The sequence below is a fragment of the Calonectris borealis genome, chromosome 1 (assembly GCF_964195595.1).
Source record: "Calonectris borealis chromosome 1, bCalBor7.hap1.2, whole genome shotgun sequence".
Lineage (NCBI taxonomy): Eukaryota > Metazoa > Chordata > Aves > Procellariiformes > Procellariidae > Calonectris > Calonectris borealis.
The window spans coordinates 42575004-42597239 of NC_134312.1; the positions used below are offsets into that span (position 1 = coordinate 42575004).

Consider the following 22236-nt stretch of genomic DNA (forward strand, 5'->3'; position numbering starts at 1 on the left):
AAAAAATGCTTTTCTAAACACTGACATAAAAAAGCCACTATTGAGTTGGCATAATGTATTGAAAAAAGAAAGCCCCACAGTTCTTGAATGATATGTAGCAATCCATCTGTTAATACTGATATAAGAAAAAGTGTATTACCAGGCCAGATTCACTATAGTGTTAAAATATATATGAAGCAGGAATACTAGTACTAATGCATATCAATCAATTATTAGGCAATTGCTGAGTTTAACAAGTGACAGATGGGGAAGAAATTACGTGATCCAGCGTAAAACATTAAGGTTTAAATTGACATACAAAACTATATATCATTCCTGAGGATACAGCAAACTGAGACATAATTATTTTAAAATAGTGTCTGTGGCTAAATTTCTCTCTCCAAATAAAGAAACTTGTCTATAAGTGCATCTCTAAGACTTAAGCTGTACTGCTTTTCTTTCCCCGCCCCTCGAGGAAAGTTTTCCACAAAGAGCTAAATTCATCAGTGCATGCTCTTTAATGAACTCAAGAAATCACAATTCAAGTGGCACCATGCTTACTAGTTAGAAAACATTTATGAAACATCTATTCTTTATAGTCTTAATTACAAGATATTCCAATATTTCAGTGAAGCATCAGATATAATTACAGTGCATTATATACAGAGTACAGAAATATTTTTATAGGAAAAAATAAATAGAGAAAAATATGTAAACATCCTGAGTGAAATTCTGCTGCCACTGAAGTCAGTTACAGAACCGTCATAGGTGTGAGCACAGACAGTATTTCACCCCTCTTTTAAAGCATACAGTAGTGCACATAACTTCATTCAAAACAGTTTAAAGTGCATACAACATTGTAAAAAAAAAAATTCATAAGCTTTTTGAAGTTTCATGTATGCAGATTTCATTCATATCTATTACGTCTCCTCAATCCCATCTCTTCTGATTCAATGGCATCTTTCTTTATCACTTCTTGGTCTTCCACCACATCTGGCTCAAATTGATGTACTTCACATTCATCATATAATTCATGCTCTTCTATTCTGTAATCATTATCAACATCCTCAAGCAAATCTTCATTACTGTCATCTTCTCTGTCATCTGTTTCTTTCTCTTGAGAATGTTCAGCAAATGACTGAATGAGATCTTCAAGCTTCTCATTACAAATGTGGCTGACATCTTAATTCACAAAAAAAATCAAAATGAAAGTTTTAATTACTGGAAAGGTTCGAAATTTCAGGGTCAGTTTAGAAGTAGAATGTTTATTTTTTATGTTTTCTCTCTTTTATTAAGACTCAACTAATGCAAAATTCCCCAAATTTGTAGTGAACCATTCTTAACATTTAAGATTTCACTTGGACCACTATGCACCTCTTGGAAGTCTCCAGTTGAAACTAATATACAATTTGCTGTTCAGTATATTATGCAAGCATTATCCACAGCCTCAGAGGTCCCTACCTGGGAATCCTTAGACTAAAGTTAGTCCAATACTAACAGACCGCTCAGGAACTCACATTCAAGAAGCCTGTTTTAACAAAGCAGAACGTGACTGTGTGGTCTATCCTAGCTCAATGTCTTTTAGCACGTATTCTTAAAAAAAAATCATGATATACCAAAAATTTGAAATTAGATACAACTCAAACAGGAAGAATGGTACTCCTCCAGAATAAAATTAATTCCACACACATTACCTAGGATGCAGGAGCTGAACATTATTATAATAAGATCTGTTTATGCTTTTAAAATATAAACTACTTAGTTATCTATCCTACTGGAAATCAAAGTACCTTTCATCTTGTTTTCTGATTTATCCAATCCACTTTCTTTCATCAGTCGTCTAATTGACTGGAGCTGTGTCATTATTTCATCTTTCTGCTCACAAGCTAAAGCATTAACACTAGAAAAAAAGACAGATGTCAACAGCTGAAAGATTACCTTAAAAGTGAGTGCTTGATAATAATGCACAAGATTGCAGTATTTCCTTCAGTGAATAAATACCATAGTTAAGTTAGCAACACGTTTAGGTCAAGCTTTTCCTTGAGAACTGTCCCTTGAGAAGTGGGGAGCCCATCACTTACACCCACTGAATAATCTAGTTGCTGAATTCTAACATTGGAGCTCCAATGGCCGAGGCCGAGTAACGACTACTGAAAGAAACAATTATCCAAAGTAATTTTATATTGAGGACAACAATGTCTAACACAGAACTTTACAGTTTAGCGGTTCTTCTCATTTATTTCAAATTTTGTTTACTCTCTCTCCTCCCCATCACTACTAGAAATTTTTTAGGCAAATTGGTCAGTGAATTTGCTGCTTAGTAATTTCAGCACATATTAAGTTCAGAAGTACAGTAAAGGAACAATCATTAAATTCTGCATGTTTTAAACTAGGCTTCATGAAGGATGTCAGTCTACAGAAAATGTCAGTCTACAGAAAATGGTTCACATTAAAGTTTAAGTTGTTAAGCTACAGTAACTTCATCATAAGTCTGAGCTTTTACATTTATGTTTGGTGAACAAGACATGGGAGGTGTCTGTGAAAAGACTGCAAATGGCAGAAGAGGTATTATCTGCAAAAGGCTACAGAAACAGTAAGTAATTAAAGAAGGTTCCGAAACACTGTTCCCTGCTTATACATAAGGAACATTTTAAGAACTCCTTGTTAACATTTTGGAGAATTTCAATTTACAGAAAACAATACTAACTGAGATGTTTTAGAAACACTCACCAGTTTGACAGTGGATCCAGCTGAGTCAATAAAGAATTTAACATTTTCTCTGTCTGTGCTAGATGCTGCTCCAGTTCTAAAAGCTGATGCTCTAACAAAAAACAAAAGCAAAAAAAAAGGAAAGGAGGGAGGCAGAGGGAGGAGGAGAGAGGGGGAAGAAGACGCAGGGCAGGAGAGAGAGAACATTGGAAGACATGTATTTACAATACCGAAAGGATATTAATTTACATTTTTGGTTGGGCAGATTCAAAAATAGGAAGGTTTATTTCTCTATAAAATTCTAGAATATGAAAAAGGAGTGGTGGAGGTAAGAACAGAAGTCTTACCATGTGTGACCAGAAGTCCTTCTCATCCAATAACCCATCTTCAATAGCGTCCAACAGAGGACATCTTGGTAGAAACTGAGTGAGAATGTGGCTCTCACTTTCCCAGCCTCAAAAACTATGCAACTCCAAGACTTCCTGAGGTGTAAGCAGTGTATTTATATTTCATATACTGTCATGAATTTGCCTACTCACACTTTGCAAATATATTCAACACCTAGTGCACTAGAGTTGAGAGGAGTAACTCCACCTAAAATACTATTAAACTTTGAAGAAAGAAGAATGCAACACGCAAGGATGGTGAGTAGGCAGTGTAGCAAATCATTGCTGAACCCGATTTACAGATCTGGTGTACAGGGACACCAAAAGAGGCTGCTAGTTGTTAAATTAACTAAAAACCTGTCTACACAAGGGGCAAAAAAAGTATGAAAACAGCTCAACTTTGATGTGCCGTAACTTTTTCTCCAAAGGAAAGCCCACTTCTTGGCATGTGCAGAACAGACTGAATCAGACAAGAGTACTCTGTATCATGAAGAAAAATATGGTACCATTTATTCTGTCTCTTCTATAAACATTTAATGCTTTTGATAGGTCTCTAATTTAGCCCAGAAATTCAACAGTCTCTATAATTGTTTATCCATACTGTTCCACTATCAATACAGTTCAATCCTAAAGCAGATCATTATATCCTTTTTAAATACCCTATTAATTCTAAAGATTGTTATATCCTATTTAAGCATCCTATTCTACTGATGAAAACTGAACAGGTCTTAAGTGAGAAAAACATCAGACATTAAAAGGCAGAGAATCATACTATATTATTATAGCTGTTTTAAAGAATATTACCATCTGGAGTTTTCAAACAAACCTCTAACAAGTGTTTCAAATATACAGAATAACAAAGTGGTTTTTGCAGTTCCTAACTGTACTTAAGTAACTTAAGAGATTGTTCTCGTTTAGATAGACTACATCAATGAAAATATGTAGCTTTGTTCCAGCAGCAAGTATGCATTTCTGGTGAACATATGCATTCTGAATGGGTATCTTACCCGTTTCCTTTGCCTTGTCTTCTGTACTTTTTTCCTTTTTAGAGAGAGTTTCTTCATGTGACTTCATCTTTAATAAATACAATCATGTTAAAAGACTTCATCACTATTTGTATATTAAAAACAAAGATGCATTTAGAAATTTACTGAAAGTAAATAGCAACCACAAAAATAATAATGAATGCTCTAATAATGAAACTTTTTTTCTGCCATGCCTTCTTCCTACCTTAAACTAACACTTCTGATTTTAAGCAATGACAACATGACTGACAAAAGCTGTAAAAGAAAACAGTTGCTATTTCAGCTCCAGTTTTCAAAAATGAACAGAAGGAACCTTTTAGGTTACTGGATCCAGTCTCCTACCATTAACTAGGAGGTAGAACTTCTTTCTTAAAGTAATAAAGATGCTATTATAAAAATATTTACATTTCAATCCCACAAGCGCAAGTGTAAAGAGTTGTAACACCCAAAATATTGGTTTTATGATGCTTAAATCTTATTTACAACCTAATTAAATTTATTTTTAAAACTAAACTGTTCAGCCTCTATGTTCATCTTGCTAAGCTGTTGTATTCTTCTCACATAGGAGATGATATGAAACTGACTATGGAAATGAAGATGCTGTCTCCGGTCCTGTTCAAGTTTAAGGTTTTTTTTTTTCCCCCTGAAGGCAAACAACAATGTTCCAGGTGCACTCTCAGCTTTGCAAGTGCTGTAATATCTCTTACTATAAATAATACATATCAAGACTGATATTTAAAAAAAACCAAAACCAAACAACTGATCACGTAGTCTCCTTTCTTAATTTATTAATGGTAGAAAAGGTATCACATTTCATGGATAAAAGTCTATGTTGCAGCTGCAAGACCAAATGAGAAGTCCAAATAAAAAGTCTAGACCACTCGCTATTCTATCTAAGTGCTAATCTAATACTATTACTCTGCAGGAGTCGTCCATCTCCTTCCCATACTCAATCTCATTCTGAAGAATGAAAAGGAAGTGAAATACTGATGAGGCTTAAGTTACAGCCTCAGGTAACAGCACTGTTTAGGTTCTCAGATTCTTATCTGAGGTTGGGGCGGGGGCAGCTAAGGTTCTCACTTCTCTTAAGTGTCTAAAAAAAGGTAAGTCAGAAGCCTTCATAAGGAAGAATCAGATATACTATGATTTTAACTTTGGAGCTCACATTCAAAGTCAAACCGAGCAAGAAATGGCTTTTGGACAACTATATAAATGGGATCAGAACTGGGGGGGGCGGGGGTGGAACCCAACCAGTTACATTCCTTCTAATTTCAATAATTTAATGCTTTTCTTATGGCTTACCTTAAGAAATTTGTATGCTGCAAACACTCCCACTCCAAGAGCATACAACGGCATGAGGGTGAATGCTAACTCTCTACCATTTCCTCTTGTTCTCTCACTCTTTATCTCTTTTTCCATTGCATTTCTCATCTGCTGAATACTCTGGTAAGTATTACTATCAGAATTTCCTGGGTTCAGGTGAACTTGATGAACTGTCTGAGGACTACCTTAAAAATTAAATTGAGAGAAAGACGACAAAAGTTAGAAAGGAAATTAAGTGTCCAATTAGTTTCACAACTGGAATTAAAATGTTTTCTTCTTGTGTGATCACCTTTGTTCATCATTCTTCTAAGGCGGTGTGGTCAGCCCTGCATTCAAATAAAGTTACAAAAAAAAAAAAAAATTAAAAATCACTCCTTCATGAATAGAATGCAAAGTTAAATCTAGTCTAGCAAAGACTCTCAAACTAAGTTTCTGTGTTTCTTCAGGATAAAAGTTTTAAGTTTCGTTCTTCACAGCAACATTGGCAAACCTATGGCAAACCACAGAAAGGTAGATGTAGCAAGAAACAACTTAAATCTTGAAATTAAAGCATACTCAGAGAAACTATTGATAATGCCAAGAACAGTTACAAATTAATATTTTTCCTCTGTAACATAGAAAGGAGTTAAATAGGAACTGAATTGTCTAGTCCCAGGGGAAAAAAAAAGTTTTGTTGAAATACACATGCTGTGCTGCTGCTTTCGTTATTTTGACAGTAAATATCCACAGTGTTATGTGGATATTCCCACAGGCTTAGAAGTGCTGTACCTCTGCAAATCAAATATTTAGCAGGAAAAGATTACACAATAGCAAAGAGATGCAACCTTGGAAGTCTGAAGTATTTTTGCATGTAATTTGCCTGCCAGAATAGGGAGTAGATGAACAACAGCCAGTGTCGTTGCTCGACTTAGGAATTAGGTTATTTGGTAATTAAATCTGGGGTTCATGGGACATGCACATGAGAAGCAGTGCTATCGGCTAAAGAATGCAGATGCTTGCAGAGACAGACAGCAGGTGATTGGGGGTGTGTGAAGTTTCACACTGTCTCAACTGACTGCCTAGACTTATACTTCCAAATCCCTTTAAACATTCAGTTCATCATAATTTAATATATCAGAACTGAGTATGGGTAAAACAAGATTCACATTCTCTAAAAACTCCTAAATAAAAAACCATTATGCAAATCACTCCTTGTCAATTAATACTGAAACAGTGGCATTTCAAGAATTTACAGTAACATAACTCGAGTATGCAAGAGACAGCCACAATCAGGTAGAGAAAAAAATTAACGTAAATTACAACTCCCAATGAAACACCTGTTTGGCTACAGCTTCTTCCAAATACAAGAGAAAAAGAAATCTAATCCTGCTAACTTAAGCTGGTACTTTGTGATAAGAGATCTCGAACAGTGTTTTATAATTATCTAAAATGAGTTAGCCAGCAAAGTTTTTCAGACTTTCAGAGATGAGCCTGGCTGTAGCGACGTTTACTATTAGCTCTGCAGTCAAGTTGTGCCAGGCATTACTGCAAGTTCTTCCACATGTCATTGATCAGATCAGAACATGTGCATTTGGAGTTGACCTTTTATCTGTATGTTTGCTCATTGGAACTCGAAACAGAACTAGACAGTTACACAAAAAATTAAATGCCCTAGCTGATACAAGCAGAACTCAAACTACCTTAACCATTTAATGCAAGTTCAGGCACACATTCTCCTTTCAACACAAGCAGGTTTAGACTTACTAAAACTGCACTAACTAATCTGGAAATCACGTTTTATCTTACATATAGTTTTCTTCCTTTCAGAATGTTTCCCATTGATTACTAGTTTTAAGTTTGCACTCACTCTTTTTTCCTTACTTTCAGTTCTATTTGCTTTTAATGTAAATGAGAAGATTTACTAAAATACCTAATAGCACAGATGAAAAAATTTCCACAGGTCATACAACTAAGAACGTACTCAAGGGAAACACTACCTTCCTGGCACAGAGGAGGGATGTTGAATCCTAATGGAGTCCAGTGTCCTGCACCAAGTTTATCCCACAGAAGAAACAGCAGAGTGAGTTACTGGCCAAACAGGATAAAAGAAGAAACCAGACAGGTGAGAACAGCAGATCTGCCTGAAATTTATTTTACGCAGTGCTGGGCCAATACATCAGTAGAATCAGTGTGGCTTTTTTTAAGGTTTGGTTTTAAAAGAATTTGATCTACAGGAAATGACAGCTACCATATAAATTAAAAGTAATCAAGCAAAACAGGCCAGGCTAGAGCTTATGAAGCACAGTAAGTTCAACATCAACTGGGAAGAACATGGTAGCTGCTCAAGACTCACTTTTTCTGCCTCCGAGGGAAAAGCACAGACACATAACTTGGAGGATTACAGCAACTATCTACCCCTTGGTTTACAATGCCTTGGAAGGCATCATCAATGAATCACAGAGCTACCTCAAGAAAGTAGGCTTTTTGTTATTTTCCAAAACGAAAGTGGACCTTTGGACCTTGAGCCAAATCCTCAGCTGACGTACACTGACATAGCTTAACGTACATTTAGACCACTCAAGCTTTAACAAGCAGTAAGCTCTCTAACCCATTCAGCGGTATCTTTTCTAAACAAGCATCTTGGACTCTTTCCAATACACTACCTGACAAAACTCATAGGACTTTGTGCTAATGTTTACTAACAGTAACACTTGGCTTCCTTATTGCAATTCTAACACGCGCAGTGAATTTTGTCCTCTCTGACACCTCACGGCTAGTCATCTGTTAGAGTAACTGTGCCCCTGCAGGCATTATCCGTTGAACTGTCCCGATAAGATAAGCTTCCAATAACAGGGTGTTACCTGCATTTAAAAGTAATTTTCTTAAGACAACACAGAAAAAAATCGAAACAGTAATAAATTAGAAAAGCAGAATATAAGGGGAAGGCGGGGGGGGGGGAGGGGGAGGTTAAGGCGAGGGGGTGAGCGCACACCCGCTAGCTCGGAGCCGCCTGACGAGGCCTCCCCTTCACAGGCCGCGTAGAACTCCCAGCGCCTCCCGCCAGAGGAAGGGGATCCGAAGCACAGCCCTCTCCCTTCCCGGGGGCTCCCCTCAAGCCCGCCCGAGACAGGGGCCGGCTCCGAGCAGCTCCCGCACGGAACCCCGACCGCAGCGCGGCCTCAGGCACCGCCACGGCCCCTACCTCTGCGGTGCTGACGGGGATCGTAATGGCCGGGGCCGGCCCTACCGCCCCGCGGAGACCGGCCGATCCGCCCGCCTCCTCCCTCGAACATCCTGGGCACGACGAGGAAGACGCAGAGCACCAGCACCACCGAGACCACCACCTGCTGCAGCGCCGACAGCACCATGGCCGCCGCCCCAGCCGGCCCCGCTGCCCTCCTGCCAACGAGCCGCCGCCCAGCGCGAAGGGGAGGCGCCCGCGCGGCTGCGGCTCCCCTGCCGGCGACACAGCGCCCCCCGGCGGGCTCCTCGCTCCACGCCGCTCCAGAGGTCGGCGGGCGGTTCCCTGGCGGAGAAGGTTCTGGAAGAGGCCGGTGGTGGGCGCGGGCGGGAGCCCGTCACGCGAGGCCCCGGCCGTTGGGGCCATGAGGCCGTGGGCGCTGGTGCTGGTCTTGTGGCCGGTGCTGAGGGCTGCAGCCGGGCAGTTGCCTGCCTTACCGAGCATCACGAATAAGACCTTCATTGAGGGCTGCGTGCGTGTGCACAACGACCTCCGCGCCAAAGTCCAGCCAGCCGCCAGCAACATGCGGTACATGGTAGGGACAGGCCTGTGGTGCACGGGTGGCTCCAAAGCCCCGCCGGGGGGAATGGGGCAGCAGGCCAGGGTCTCTTGGTGATTGCTGGGCGAGGCGACTGGGATGGCCTTGTGTTCAGGAATCATCACGTTTATTTGATAGGAAATACTGTAGTGAGTTCAGTCAGTTGTAGGCAGGCGAGACTAGAAACAACAGGCATGCAGTATGAGGATGCAGTGACACAGGGCAGCTGAAGATGTTCACATTTCACCCCAAGGAATGTCTCCTTAGGAAGAAGCAATGGTCCAGCAGCAGGACTGACCTGGAAGAGTTAGGCTCTCCATCAGGAGCAAGGATATGAAATGTAATGCTGGGGCTGAAGGGGATTTCTGGTGGCAAGGAAGAATCTTTGCTTGTCATAACCAAAACAAATTGCACTTGAAAATTTTGCTGGAAAAGGTTAAACAAAACTGAAGAAGATGCTGACGAAATGGATGTTTGATGTTTAGTCCACTTCGTGCCACAGGAGGAAAACGTTGTGAGCAATGGGCAGCTAAAGGATGAGTACCCTTGAGGAGGGCTTGGGAACACGTAGGTACTCGGGTACTGATGGCAAAGAATGCTGTTCGCTTGGGTGGATTTGAAGCCAGAATGGCAGATAAGAGTGAAAGTGGAGAAGTGAAGAAGCTTGTGAAAGACACTGCACCCAGTTTTAGTACTCAGGAAAAATTATGAATAAAGGTATGCATGTAGAAATATGGTTAGAAAAAAATAAAGGCCCTAGAGAGAAAATGGTATCAGCAGCTGTGACGGGTGCACTCGACCCCTTAACCCAACTAGCGGTGGTTTGGTGTAGGCTCCAAAGGAGGTAAAGGCCTGAGCCGTAAATGGGCCAAGAACAACTCTAATTTCAATCTGTTCTCTGAAAACCCACAAAGGAACAGAGCAACACAGAGAGCATCGATGCATATGAGCTTGGAACACCGATCATGCGATTAGCACATGAATAGTGGGTGGCTTTTCCAAGACTCATTTATCAAGGAACAAAGAAAGTGTGGGTACAAGGAGTCTCATGCATACCTTTCCCATCGTGTGTAACTTGACTAAAGCCAACCCCTTTATTCCATAAATATGACAGCCTAAATGAGCCTTCTCTGAGCTCTCCCTGCTAAGCAGTTGGCTGCATGGTGGTGATCTCCCCTTGAACTGGGACACCTCTCAAGGTTGTTCCTCGAGGCAGAGAGACCTTCCACTAATGGCAGATCTTTGGTAAGCGACCAATGTCGCGCATAACCTTGTAGTATGATAACTTTGATTTGTGCCTTTGTAGTTTTGAATCATCATTCAAATGATTGTGCTGTACTGTAATAGAGTGAACCTTGCCATTGAACTGTGTTAAGTCGCACTTGTACAGCATCATATTAAAATGACTTTTGCTAATACCTTTGACAGTGGTTCTTTAAGCGATGTAAATCACCCATTCACGAAGTTACAGTAACAGTGGAGTTACTGTAAGATCCATATAGAGACTAAAAGTGAACTGAAATGTCTGAACACCAATAAACCTAGGCAACAAAACACATGATCTTTTACATAAGACATAAAACTAGGTACTTCAATGATAGAAGAAACTTGCTGAAAAACAATCATGACTGGAAGACAAATACCAAAGATCGTTCATGTTCAGGAATCAGAAGTTGTGTTCACAGTGACAGACTGCAAAGAAGTAAGAGGTAGCAGAATGCGTTACTGACCAAACATTGGCATGTTTACCTCATGAAGCTGTCTTTGTAAAACGCTCTGATATGTATTTAAAGCTTTACTGTAGGAGGAGTAAGTATTTGTTTCTGGAGGCTCTCTTAAAAATACTTAAAATATTTATACATCTGAATCTACAGAATCTGTGCATTTTTACTTTGAATTAATTTTTATGTACCAAATAGAAATCTTTAAAGACCTGTTCAACAAAAAAAAAAAAAAATTTCATGTTTAATTCATGTGACAGTAATTTCTTATCTGAACATAAAAGTGCATTTCAAACATCTTTTCAGTTGCTAGCAAGTGCTCTTACAAAGTCAGTTTTTAACAGTGAAGGGGAAAAAACTCGTCTAATGAAATTAGTTCAAATTTCTGTGCTGCAACAGGAAAAGTCAATGAAAATAAAACACAGGTACTTGCCTAAATAAGGGAAAGTATTTCTTTAGGAAACTCCAGCATATGATACCGATCTGTACTTTATTGCCTGACTGGTTTTATCTGATTGTTTAAGATCTGTTTGTAACTCAACATTGCACAACTATTTCACCTTTCATGTTTTGCAGACTTGGGATGCAGCTTTGGCAAGGACTGCAAGGGCATGGGCAAATAAATGCATTTTTGAACATAACGTATACTTGAATAAGAAACATCAGTGCCATCCTAATTTCACATCTGTTGGAGAGAATATTTGGGTTGGGAGTCGTCAAGCATTCAATGTTGCTGATGCCATTAAATTGTGGTATGATGAGGTCAGATTCTATACTTTCGCAGTGCAGAAATGTACTAAGGTTTGCGGTCATTACACTCAGGTAAGAGTTATCTTTGGTAAAATGTCCTGTATAGTGCCCACCAGATGAATCAGTAGGGGCTGTAAATAATACAGAGTTGTATATATGGTTTGTAGGGACAGACAGCTTACTGTCTTTCGTAATCTCAAGCAATGGCTGTACTGCCGGTTACCCCTGCACTGGTTCACCTCTTTGTCTCGTATAATCTTGTATAATAATCCCTTCTTCTTGTCTACAATATTGACCTCACTGAAAGCCTCACTCCTCGTTTCATTGTATCAGTAGTACATGAACTTTATAAAATAATCATTTCAAGCTCTCTAGCTGCAAAGCCACACAATTCTAAATTCTGTAAGTTTGGAGATGCTGTTCAAAATAATCACAGTGATTGCAGAATGTCTGTGGGAGCTCCTTAGTAGGAATTTTAACAGGAGGAGAAAACCCAGGCAAAGTAAATTGTATTCTTCACAAATCTTGTAAAAAAGGAAGGGAAAAAAAAAGAGCATCAACAGAGGCAATTTATGATATATTTCTGATTTCTCAATGGTAATTCTGACAAACTTAATTCTGCTGAGAAAGTAAAGCATTTCTTTGAACACTTATTATTTTAGATGAATTTATTCTTTATTCTTCTAAGCTTTGCAGTAGAATTAGTTTAATCTATGACCAAACACATAATATTTCACTTATCTAAAACAGAGGATAATTTTAATGTCAAGTCAGATCTTACTTAGTAAAAGTGACTCTCTAATTTCTTATCTCAGTATTGAAAGATGCTTAGACTGCTCTCTGTGCATATCACAGATGAAAATACTGTGCAGTATACCTACAGTGAAACTATTACCAGACACAACGGTAGCTGTGAGGTTCTTTTTGAGTGGATTTTGGATTGTGAATCAAGTTACCAGAATCATTTATAAAGCATTTTCTGTTTGGGACTTTTTGCACCTCTTTTTATGTCTTTTCTCACTTATTTCTCCTCAAGTGTTAATTCTTGTTTCCTGCCGCTGGTTCTACCTCTAACAAACTTAAAAGCAAGACTGGAGGATTTAAGTTTTGCTGTTTATTGGGCAATAAATCTTTCGAAGATTAGAACTAGACAGTATCTCAGGAAAGTATTTTTCATTTTTTCTCTGGCATAATAAATTATAAAAAGTTACATAACAAGGTGGTTCCTAGTATCTTAAAATTTGCTGTTCAACCTTGTCTACATAGAATTCTGGAGGTTTTTGCACATTTCTTTTGGAGTGATGTTCACTTCTAAGCTTGCTTTCCCCTGATTAAGATTGCTTGCTTCTTTCTTGTTACACATAGTTAAGTTGTATCAAAATGTTCATGCATTTCAGGCAATATTACAGGGAGGATTACACAGGAAACTAGTCACTGGGAAAAATAGGCAGAATACATAGGCTAAACACCAATGAACATGTAAAAGTATGTATTTCTTCAAAGTTGATAAGCAAAGACCCTGCATGATCCAGGAGCCATCATGGTCTTGGAGGCTCAGACACAAAATTGAAAAGGGGTAAAATTTACAAATCATCAATGGATAGGCTGTGGAGAGCTGCTAAGAGAACCATGGCACAGAAATCTCAAAATGGTGGAAATCTCAAAAAAACACGTGAAACTGTTACATAAAGCCCCCTGATTTGGGTAACACCACATTAAACATTAAGATCCTTTTCTAAGGTTATGTCTTCTGAACGTAACTGCTTCTTGCAGTTATAGTTGAAGAGATGGAGCTTTTGGGGATGTTCAAATAAGTTTGTCAGTCTGAGGCCTGTACTCTTTGTATTGGGGAGATACTGAGAGTAATCCACTATGTCTAAGTTTTTCAGATGCGGAATGTATGATCATCCAGATGTTCTAGGTATACAGCTAAACATTTTTACTGAATTCAGTAGAGTTTGGTTAGTCATATGCAGAAAGTATAGGAGGAATCTCCAAGAAAAAGCAGAGGATGCTCAAATGATAGTTAACCATCTTCTCTTAAGTAGATAACACTGGTAAGTCTGAAAATGTGCAGTGCTTTCAGACTTAAGTTTACTGTAGTAATCAGCCAGACCACTTCTAGCACACAGGAGAAGCCCTTCTTGCAGTCCTGAGTTATGAATGTTGAAATTCATTAAAGGAGCTGTTGGGTAGTTGCCACTAATTTCCGTTTTGTTCCTTGGAATTTACCCCTGCATCGTAAAGTCAGTGACTCTTACTGAAATTGTTCTGTAGAAGATACTGGAAACTTGCAGCATAGGTCACTTCATCTTGAAGGGTGAATATTTAGAAGTTCATCTTAAAAAGCTTGCTTACCAGCAATTTTTTTAAATGGATAAATGGATAAGATGTTGCAAAATGAAAATAATATGTAGGATCCCTGAAAATAACAGAAACTTTGTAGATGTTAGACTAGGTAACCATTGAGTATAGTTTTTAATTTATTTTAAAACCGGATTTTTTTAGGTTGTTTGGGACTATTCATATAAAATTGGCTGTGCTGTTACTCTTTGTAAGGAAGTTGCAGGAATACGAAATGCAGCAAATTTTGTTTGCAACTATTCACCAGGGTAAGTTGCTGGTTTAAATGTTAAAAAAATGAAAGCAATTGTAATGACATTTAGCTGAAAGTAAATTGGGTTCTTTATTGATAGTCTTGTAAATGCAATCAGAGAAAACGATGGTTGTCTAATTGAGCTACCAAGAGAGCCATGAGCATTAGAATGTCTACTTGCTTAGTTTTTTAATCTGTTAACTTTACTGATAAATCTCATTCTTTGCCAATCTTAAGCAAAAAAATCCCAAACTTAGTTCATGCTCCACTTCATTCATTTATTTTTCATATGAAACAGAAGAAATGAGAAAGTTGCTGCAGGCAACTGCTATCAGAGCTGGAATTATCTTTTGCAGTTTTGTAAATTTTTTTAATGCATGTTAGCTTTTTACACTGTATTTCTTTTCTTTTTTAAATCTTTAGAAATTACAGAAATAATAGCACAGTTGTTAGAAAAGTTGCTTTTCCTTTCTGTGTAACTTAGTAAAATAAAATTACATTATCATTTCCTGGCCATTTAATAGCTGTGATTATACCAAATGTTCTTTAAGCATTAGAAAAGTAAATGATCAATGCAAGAAAAAGCTAACTGCAACATACGATTTTACATTTAAATTGATATTCTGAAAAAATATAGACCCCAGCCAGTGCTCTTCCTAAAGCAGGAGGAGTTTGAAAACATAGAGGTAGATAGTTTTAAAATAATATATTTTGTCTCATAATAATGCAGAGTCTATAATCAAACACATGCGTATGCAATCTGTTTTTCCTTTTTAAAATATACATAGCTTGTGAGCTTGCGTGACAACTGTTTTTAATTTTTCTTCTAGCAAACCTGGGCCACTATTGGGGAGTTCAATTAGCCTGAACTAAAAATTTCATTGAGCCCTGTCCATCTCTCTCCCTGTACCCCAAAACTGGACTTGTACTTTAATTGTTATTTTGAAACTTGCTAGGGTATGGAACTTTGTTGTTTTCTTTTTAAAATGTGAACTAAAATATTTCCAGTTGTCAATTCAGAATAGTGACTAATTGTATCAACAGTGGTCTGTAAATCCTTGTCACTTGAGTCCTTTCTAATCTGTAACAACATACCATGTTGGTTTGCTATGCTGTTCTGCACGTCCTGGAGAACTAGTAGCTAAGCTGGATAGCTGTCTAAGATGAGGTCTAACATACTATTGTTCTTCTGTCCACTGCCTGATACCAAGAACGCTGACCTCTATGTCACACAGAAACAAGTGGAGTTAGAGCAGACAGACCATCTTCTAACAGCCTTTTGCTTTCCTAAACTGTCTGGAAAAATAGGTAAACCTTAACCTTGCCACCAGTCATCACCACACTCTAAATACTGGAACAGCCTTTTCCAACTTAACCTTCATGACTCCTTCTTGAGGTTTGGACCCTTAGTGCTCAGTTACCCTGCTAGATAGCAGTTTCTTTGCAGAGTTGAGGATGCACCAGTTTAAGGACCACCTTGCTAAAATTACTTTATTCAGTGCAGCAGTTTTACAGTGTAGTCCTTCTATAGACCTTTTCTGAAGGTCTGCTGCTGGGACCCTGCATGTCTGAGATGCCCACAGTTTCCTTCCCCCTGTTTAAAGAGAAGCATACACTACTTTGGAATGTGCCCTGTCCTGTCACCATTCTCATACCCAAAGTTAGCTGCCACATCCTTGCTACCAGGCTCTGTTTGTCATGCTGTTCTTCTCATCTCTTCTACCTACCTTCCTCTTGGTAGGTGAATCTTCATCTATTATGTCCAAGAAGCCTTTGGCTCTAAGAAGAGCCTCAAGATGGTCCTTAGTATTCTGTTTGAAGGGTATCAGAATCTTAGAAATGCCCTTGAAAGGGTCTGGTAGGATATCACATAGCTTACCGGACATTCTTCTCAACCATCCTAGAGAGCTTTCCCAGTTAGTTGTTTTCTTTTACCTATTTGTTTTCATTTACCTAGTGTCTTTTTCTATTTTAGCTCTTCAGGTTCCACACCATAGCCAGAAAGTCCAAACTAGAAAAACTGAACGGTCTCTCACATCTCAGTCTCATTTCTGATAATTGTGGCTAAAGGCAAGAAGTGTGAGCAACCTGGTGAATTCTGAAGGGAAGACTAGCTAGATACTGTGGTGATTTATCACTTTGGAAGATACTGGATCAGTTGCAACTATAAAACTACTAAGTGTTGTATGCATTATGTGAATACAGGGTGCTGTGACATTTACATGATGTCAGAAAACTGACGTCTGACAGTTTCTGGAGTCTTCACAGCACTGCTGGGTGAAGGCCAGCTATCAATCTGAACTGGGTTTAGTGGATCCAGTGAAACACTGATGTCTCAGGTTGGATGCTAGAATAGGTTTTTAGGTACCAGGTAGAGTTTGCACTCACCAGCCCCATGGAAACATACCAGAGGACCTCCGTTTCAGAGTTCAGCTTGTTCCAAAACTAATCAATATTTATGATGCTCAAGTCATTTTGAAATCACATAGTTTCCATTATGAAGGAAGTCTGTTGAGACACTTAAAAATGCCTTCTTAGACACTAGCATGTGGCAGCTCTGCTTCCTATTCCAAACACTTTTCTAATTATTTTCTTTTCGTGTTTAAAGTTTGTTCATTTCTTTTGTCTTTCACAGGAGGAGACGGTGATTAATCGTACATTGACTTCTAGGGAAACTAGTTTAATGTGTGCAAATCAGATATCCCAGCTGAAAGTCTTCATCTTCATGCTCAATTTTCTCTCACACGTTTGGAAATTGTATATCAAAATTACCAGGATGACTATATTACAAGGTGGTTAGGAATACCAAATACCATCACAGATAGATGGACTGTAGATGTTATTCAAAAGATTTATTCAGTTCAATTCAGAGTGTTGCTCTTATTTGTGCTTCTATTTTACTGCTTTTTAGGAACCTTTATCTTAAGTCTACTTTAGCAGAAGGGGAAACCTGTCCTGGTTTTGGAGCTGTAAGTTTCCACTTATTTTAGAGCAAAGGACTTTATAACTGCTTTCTGTTGTGACTTCATGGTGACACATTCAGATCTTACAGAATTAGAACAGCTGTATTTACAGTTTCAGATTAGGATTTGTAGTGGTTGAGGTTATCCCAACAATGTTAAAAATAATAAGATGCCTTTAAACAGCAAGATACCTTCTTTTACATTCCTGTCAGTCTGTCTTACAGGTAGTACGTGTATTTTGTGAGTTTTAAGTGCTGTCAATCCAAATGCTGTCACTTCAGCTTTTCACATCAACAGAGGATTCATTGAGGTCCTGGATATTGACAGGGATAGGATATCCCTATTTTCCTCTTCAGCAGATCATGGCATCCTCAGAACAAGAGATGTGCTGCGGCTTTCAACAGATGTGGAAAAACTACCTCCTTCTCCCAGCTTCACTCAATGCCTCTCAGTTCTTCCACTGTAAGAAAAAATGATAATCCATGATACTTCTAAGCTTTTGGGAATACAAATAACATCTCGTTGCCTTTTTGTTATTGTACCTTTCCATGAATATGACCTTCCAGGTCTCCACCACCTCTTGAGAAAAGTAAGTGACATCCAGTCTGCGATAGGTGGCTGTATCTGCCATTTTTAGGACTCAGTTTCTCCTGAAGAAGCTGTGGGAGTTACAAGTTAGAGGACCTCAGTGGCTGGTCAACAAAGTGGTAAATGAAAGTCACTATAAGTAAATGTGAAGTGATACACATGGGGGAAAAGGTGGTCACCTATAAAACCATGGAAAATGTCAGCTCAATACTCACTAGCTGTCAGAAGCAAATGAAACAGTAGTAATGAGAGCAAAACATAAAACACAATAATGTCACTTTTGACAGAGACAGCCTTCTAGTTTCTGTAGCCTAAACCAGCAAGACAAGTGAAATTGAAGCCCATATGATAGTTTCCCGTATGTTTTATTTCATTTAAGTAACATAGTCTTCAGAAACCACCTGAAGTTTCTTAGGAGGGTGACTTTTTTTCTCTCTCCAGAAGTTAATTTGTGCCTTTTCTTCCCATTCCCATTCCATCTTCTCAGTGAGGCAGCACTCTACAATTTAGGTGTTAACCAATCTGTAGATAGACGGATAGATAGATTTACTTGTTTGTAATAACAAGATACGGCCTCAGAGGAAAAGGCAAGGCCTTTCATCTCTCTCAATCTGTGGCTGAGTTCTATGAGTCTTCTCAAAGAGGATTTCACAGTGGATTATGAACTGTGTGAAGTAATAGTGTAATTATCACTTACAGTGGAAGCCTTTGATACCAAGGAAGACTTGCTGAATTGCAGCTCAGGCAACATCTGTGGCTGCTTTGTATTGCATTCCTGCAATTGAAATGTGCACAGTCACCAACTGGGTCTGCTTTCACACCCTTACGAGGCATTATGTTCTTGCCAGAGCTTCTAGAAGCAATGCAATTCTGGATTCTGAGACCCTTTTTAAGATAACTGTATGGGGTACTGTTTGGAATCACCCATGCTGTGAATGTATATATGGACAATCACCCAAAAGATACGTTATTTAACCTGTAACTTTTTATTTTTGAGATACTTATATGTATATTCACAACTCTCTTTCCTGCTCTTCTCTGACAAATTCAAAGCTTATATTTGATTCTTGGGTTCAGAAGATCCCCCTTCTATTTTATTACTGCCTGGACTGCATGTCAGGGCATGTTGTTACAATATGCCACTGTACGTGCTGCTGGGATAAGACTCAGGCCAACAGTATATCTGTGTGCAAATGTATATAAAAGACATTTCAAAGAAGAACAGTAGCAAGTAAGTTGCAAGTGATCTTTTGGGGTGGTGTTCTCCCTCCATCTCCTACAACAACATTATACCAACTCTTACATCTGTATGTCTGGTGCGTAGCTCTTGTTTATACATATAGAAGATGATACAGGGTGTAAATAGAGACTTAGAATCCTGAAAAAATTATCACAGGTCTTGGTGCAAATTATCTGCTTTGAGAAAAAATCCCCACAGGGCCCACTATTGAGGTGAGTAGAGTGACAAACTAAAATAGCCCGCAGTCCTTTGAGGGGACTAAATCTGGTCCTGTGGTCCCAGGATTAGGCTATAAAACATAGCATTGCTTCATCTTTTTGAATGGATGCAGCATAGACTGGATAATAGTAGTATAGTATAGGCAGTCAGGATGATGGTATCTGCGTTGTCGTTTTCAGCAATTACATGTATAAGGAGCCTTTCTGAGAATGTGCAATGGTAAGTACTGCAGGCTGATCTTTATACTTAAACACTCCTGCTCCGCTTGGATGAGGTACTTCAGCATCTAAGGATCCCAGTGTCTTCGCTAAGACTGCATACTTACTCTTAGACATTTGCGTTTTGTGGAATGAAGGCCTTGTTTCTCAAGGTTATAATTAGTAAGTAGCTCACAAGATTTCTTTTTTTTTTGCTAAATAGTTTGTTTTAAGCTATTTGGGAGGGTGTCAGCTTTAAAATTTTCCACTCTAAAATCCTAATTTTTCCTCAGTTAAAACCAAACTCCATCCAGAACATTCTGTTTTAGTAGTTCATATACCAATGTAAGATTTGAATAAAAAGCCTGAGTATTTTCCCATAAGAAAAATAATAACTTTTTAAGACTCTCTTTTTTCACAGGGTCAGAACAATGAAAATGAAATTAAAGATTTCAAAATTATTCTGAGGTTTTTAATGAATTGTTAGCAATTAATTGTATTTTCAGTGTATTTACTTCAACAAATGATTTAAGAAATTTAACAAATCATTTAAAATTATGTATGAAACTTTTTCCTTTGTAGTGGTAATTTTCCAAGACAACCGTATATGGAAGGAAAATCATGCAGTAATTGTGCAAAAGGGGACACCTGTGAAAATAAGCTGTGTAGTAAGTAAAAGCAAATGTAAGATGCAATATGTAAAAGGAAAAAATACAGCCACCTACTTGATAAAGAATGTTGCAGACTGTGTTTTGCTCCTTGATGGTGCTCTCTCAGGTCCAGTTCACAAGTAATTTAAAACTATTCTTAAGGCCATTGACATTCAGGAAACAAATAGATAGTTTGTATTTTACTGAATCTGGGCCTCAGTGGTCATGAAGTCTACGTTTCATTATAGACAGGTATAATTCATGATTGTAGTAAAATGTGTTATTGTTTCTATTGCAGTCTGATAATTCTGCTGACTTCATTAATCATACCAAAGAAATCAGCATCTAGCTACGTACTTTTCAAAGTAGCATTTAGCAGCAACTCTTGAGTAGTCTCACAGGCCTTCAGAGACTGCAAAGCTACTAATCAGTTGTATTTAGACTAAAATATTAAAATTGCAGTTACTGAGTCTGTTGTGACTGTTTTGTGCAGCCACAGCAAAATTACATTCGAGTATAACTGATGCTTATACACTCTGTAAGCAGTCACAGTAACTGCAGGAAAATCATTCTGGGTCTGTAATTCTTGTTAGAGACATCAAAGAAATTATTCTCAGAGGCACATTGTCTTTCTCACCTGGTTATGTCTGTGGGAAAAGGGACTGCATACTGATTTAATTCTCTAGCTATAAAGTATTTTCCCCATGGTGAATAGGATTCATTCCTTAAGCTGGGTAATTCTTTTAAAACTCTATTCTTGTCAAGAAAATTAATTAGTGTCATGAATTGCTAAATATGCATCACGTTGTGATGGAGTGAAACATCAAGAGACAGTAGGTGGTCCTTCAAGAAAGCTTTAGACCTCACAACTTCCACCTACTGGGAAGTCCCAAGCTAGAAGTTTCCTGTGGCTAAAGTTAGGACATACGTTTTTAAGTTTCATTTAATAAATGGCAAGTAAGGCTTGTGGTTTCTGTTAACAGTTAGTTATTATCTTTACTCAATATATATGTTAGTATAGCTTTAAAAACATTCAGCAGTCCTGTAGGTCTTAATTTTTAAGTAGCAGGCACCTCTGAAAAACAGACACAAGAAATACCAGGTTATACTTGATCCCAGGATTAGGCCCTACTTAGGAAACAGTCTGTCTCCCATTCTCATCCATAAAATTGTATTTAATAGTATTTACTAGTTCATGTGTATATTCTGAATATTAAACAGTATTTATTGTTGTGAGAAAGACAAAGGAGAGAGGGCTCAAACTGAAAATAAAAGGGCTGTATAATATGTCTCTCTCCCCCATCCATGTTGTTGTTATAAACAATAATAGCTTTATGGAGACATTAGTATTACGGAGTATTGTTTTTAGTTTTTATCAAAACATTTTAGCTTTTGTTTTATTTGTAAGGTTTATCAATGGGAATTCTCAGAGTTTTTCAAATTCTATTGACTGTAAATCTGATGGGTTTGTTTTAGCTAGCTAGTGAAGATTTAAGGAAAGAGAAATCATGGCTGGCTGGTAAAACGGTTTATTTTTTCCCTTTTTCCAGGAAATCCAGAACGTGATAAAATTATCTGTATGTATTACAATTTTACACTGCTACTTATATTCCTCAGTTACTTTAAATATGTGTACTCCTAATAAATCTTATATTTATATGCTTATTTATAGATTATCCAAGATGGCACCCCCCTTGGGAGTTCAGAATCGTATGCGATGAGGCTTGTATCACTCTTGTAGTTTTGAGACCATTGCTGATGTTTCTTGCTTTTGTAGCTGTTTATTTTATCAAAAAACACTTTACAAACATGCATATGTGCACCTAACTGGATTTGAAATACATACTATCTTCTGAAGATACTTGCTAATAAATTAAGCAAAAAAATCATACTGACATGACTTTAAGGACAACTTTCTTTGACGATCATTTTGTTGCTATTATTTTATGCTCCTTAGAGAAAGTTAACATGCCAAAAAAAGTGAAATTATATGTGGGTAAAACCCATATTGGGAAAAGACTAAGCTAAAGTTGGTATCTGGTAGGGTTTGGAGCCTTATTTTTAAATACCAAATTTCCCAAAACTGTGACATACTCTATTCCTGGAATTCAAGGAGAAAAGTACGTGTCAAT

General features: G+C 38.1%; 2 protein-coding genes across 2 annotated transcripts; one reads left to right on the forward strand and one right to left on the reverse strand.

Moving 5' to 3' along the window:
• Positions 1-474: 474 nt before the first annotated feature.
• Positions 475-11114, reverse strand: CCDC107 (coiled-coil domain containing 107). Its single transcript, XM_075150118.1, has 6 exons — positions 8604-11114; positions 5402-5607; positions 4082-4148; positions 2710-2800; positions 1770-1879; positions 475-1161 (listed from the first exon to the last, which is right to left on the reverse strand). The coding sequence occupies exons 1-6, from the start codon at positions 8767-8769 to the stop codon at positions 887-889; spliced, it is 915 nt and encodes a 304-aa protein (XP_075006219.1). The 5' UTR covers positions 8770-11114; the 3' UTR covers positions 475-886.
• LOC142082200 (GLIPR1-like protein 1) lies at positions 9007-21931 on the forward strand. The gene is made up of 6 exons (XM_075150131.1): positions 9007-9177; positions 11478-11723; positions 14160-14263; positions 20037-20122; positions 21655-21681; positions 21777-21931. The coding sequence occupies exons 1-6, from the start codon at positions 9007-9009 to the stop codon at positions 21929-21931; spliced, it is 789 nt and encodes a 262-aa protein (XP_075006232.1).
• Positions 21932-22236: the final 305 nt, after the last annotated feature.

What these genes read in the sequence shown, in the direction of transcription:
- CCDC107 (XM_075150118.1), bottom strand. Translation starts at nt 8,769, where the DNA reads ATGGTGCTGTCGGCGCTGCAGCAGGTGGTGGTCTCGGTGGTGCTGGTG. An exon ending in CAGCATACAAATTTCTTAAG is followed by an intron (nt 4,149 to 5,401) that starts GTAAGCCATAAG and finishes TATTTATTAAAG; the next exon opens with ATGAAGTCACATGAAGAAAC. An exon ending in CTGGATCCACTGTCAAACTG is followed by an intron (nt 1,880 to 2,709) that starts GTGAGTGTTTCT and finishes CTTTTTTTCTAG; the next exon opens with TGTTAATGCTTTAGCTTGTG.
- LOC142082200 (XM_075150131.1), top strand. Translation starts at nt 9,007, where the DNA reads ATGAGGCCGTGGGCGCTGGTGCTGGTCTTGTGGCCGGTGCTGAGGGCT. An exon ending in CCAGCAACATGCGGTACATG is followed by an intron (nt 9,178 to 11,477) that starts GTAGGGACAGGC and finishes CATGTTTTGCAG; the next exon opens with ACTTGGGATGCAGCTTTGGC. An exon ending in GTTTGCAACTATTCACCAGG is followed by an intron (nt 14,264 to 20,036) that starts GTAAGTTGCTGG and finishes TTTCCTTTGTAG; the next exon opens with TGGTAATTTTCCAAGACAAC.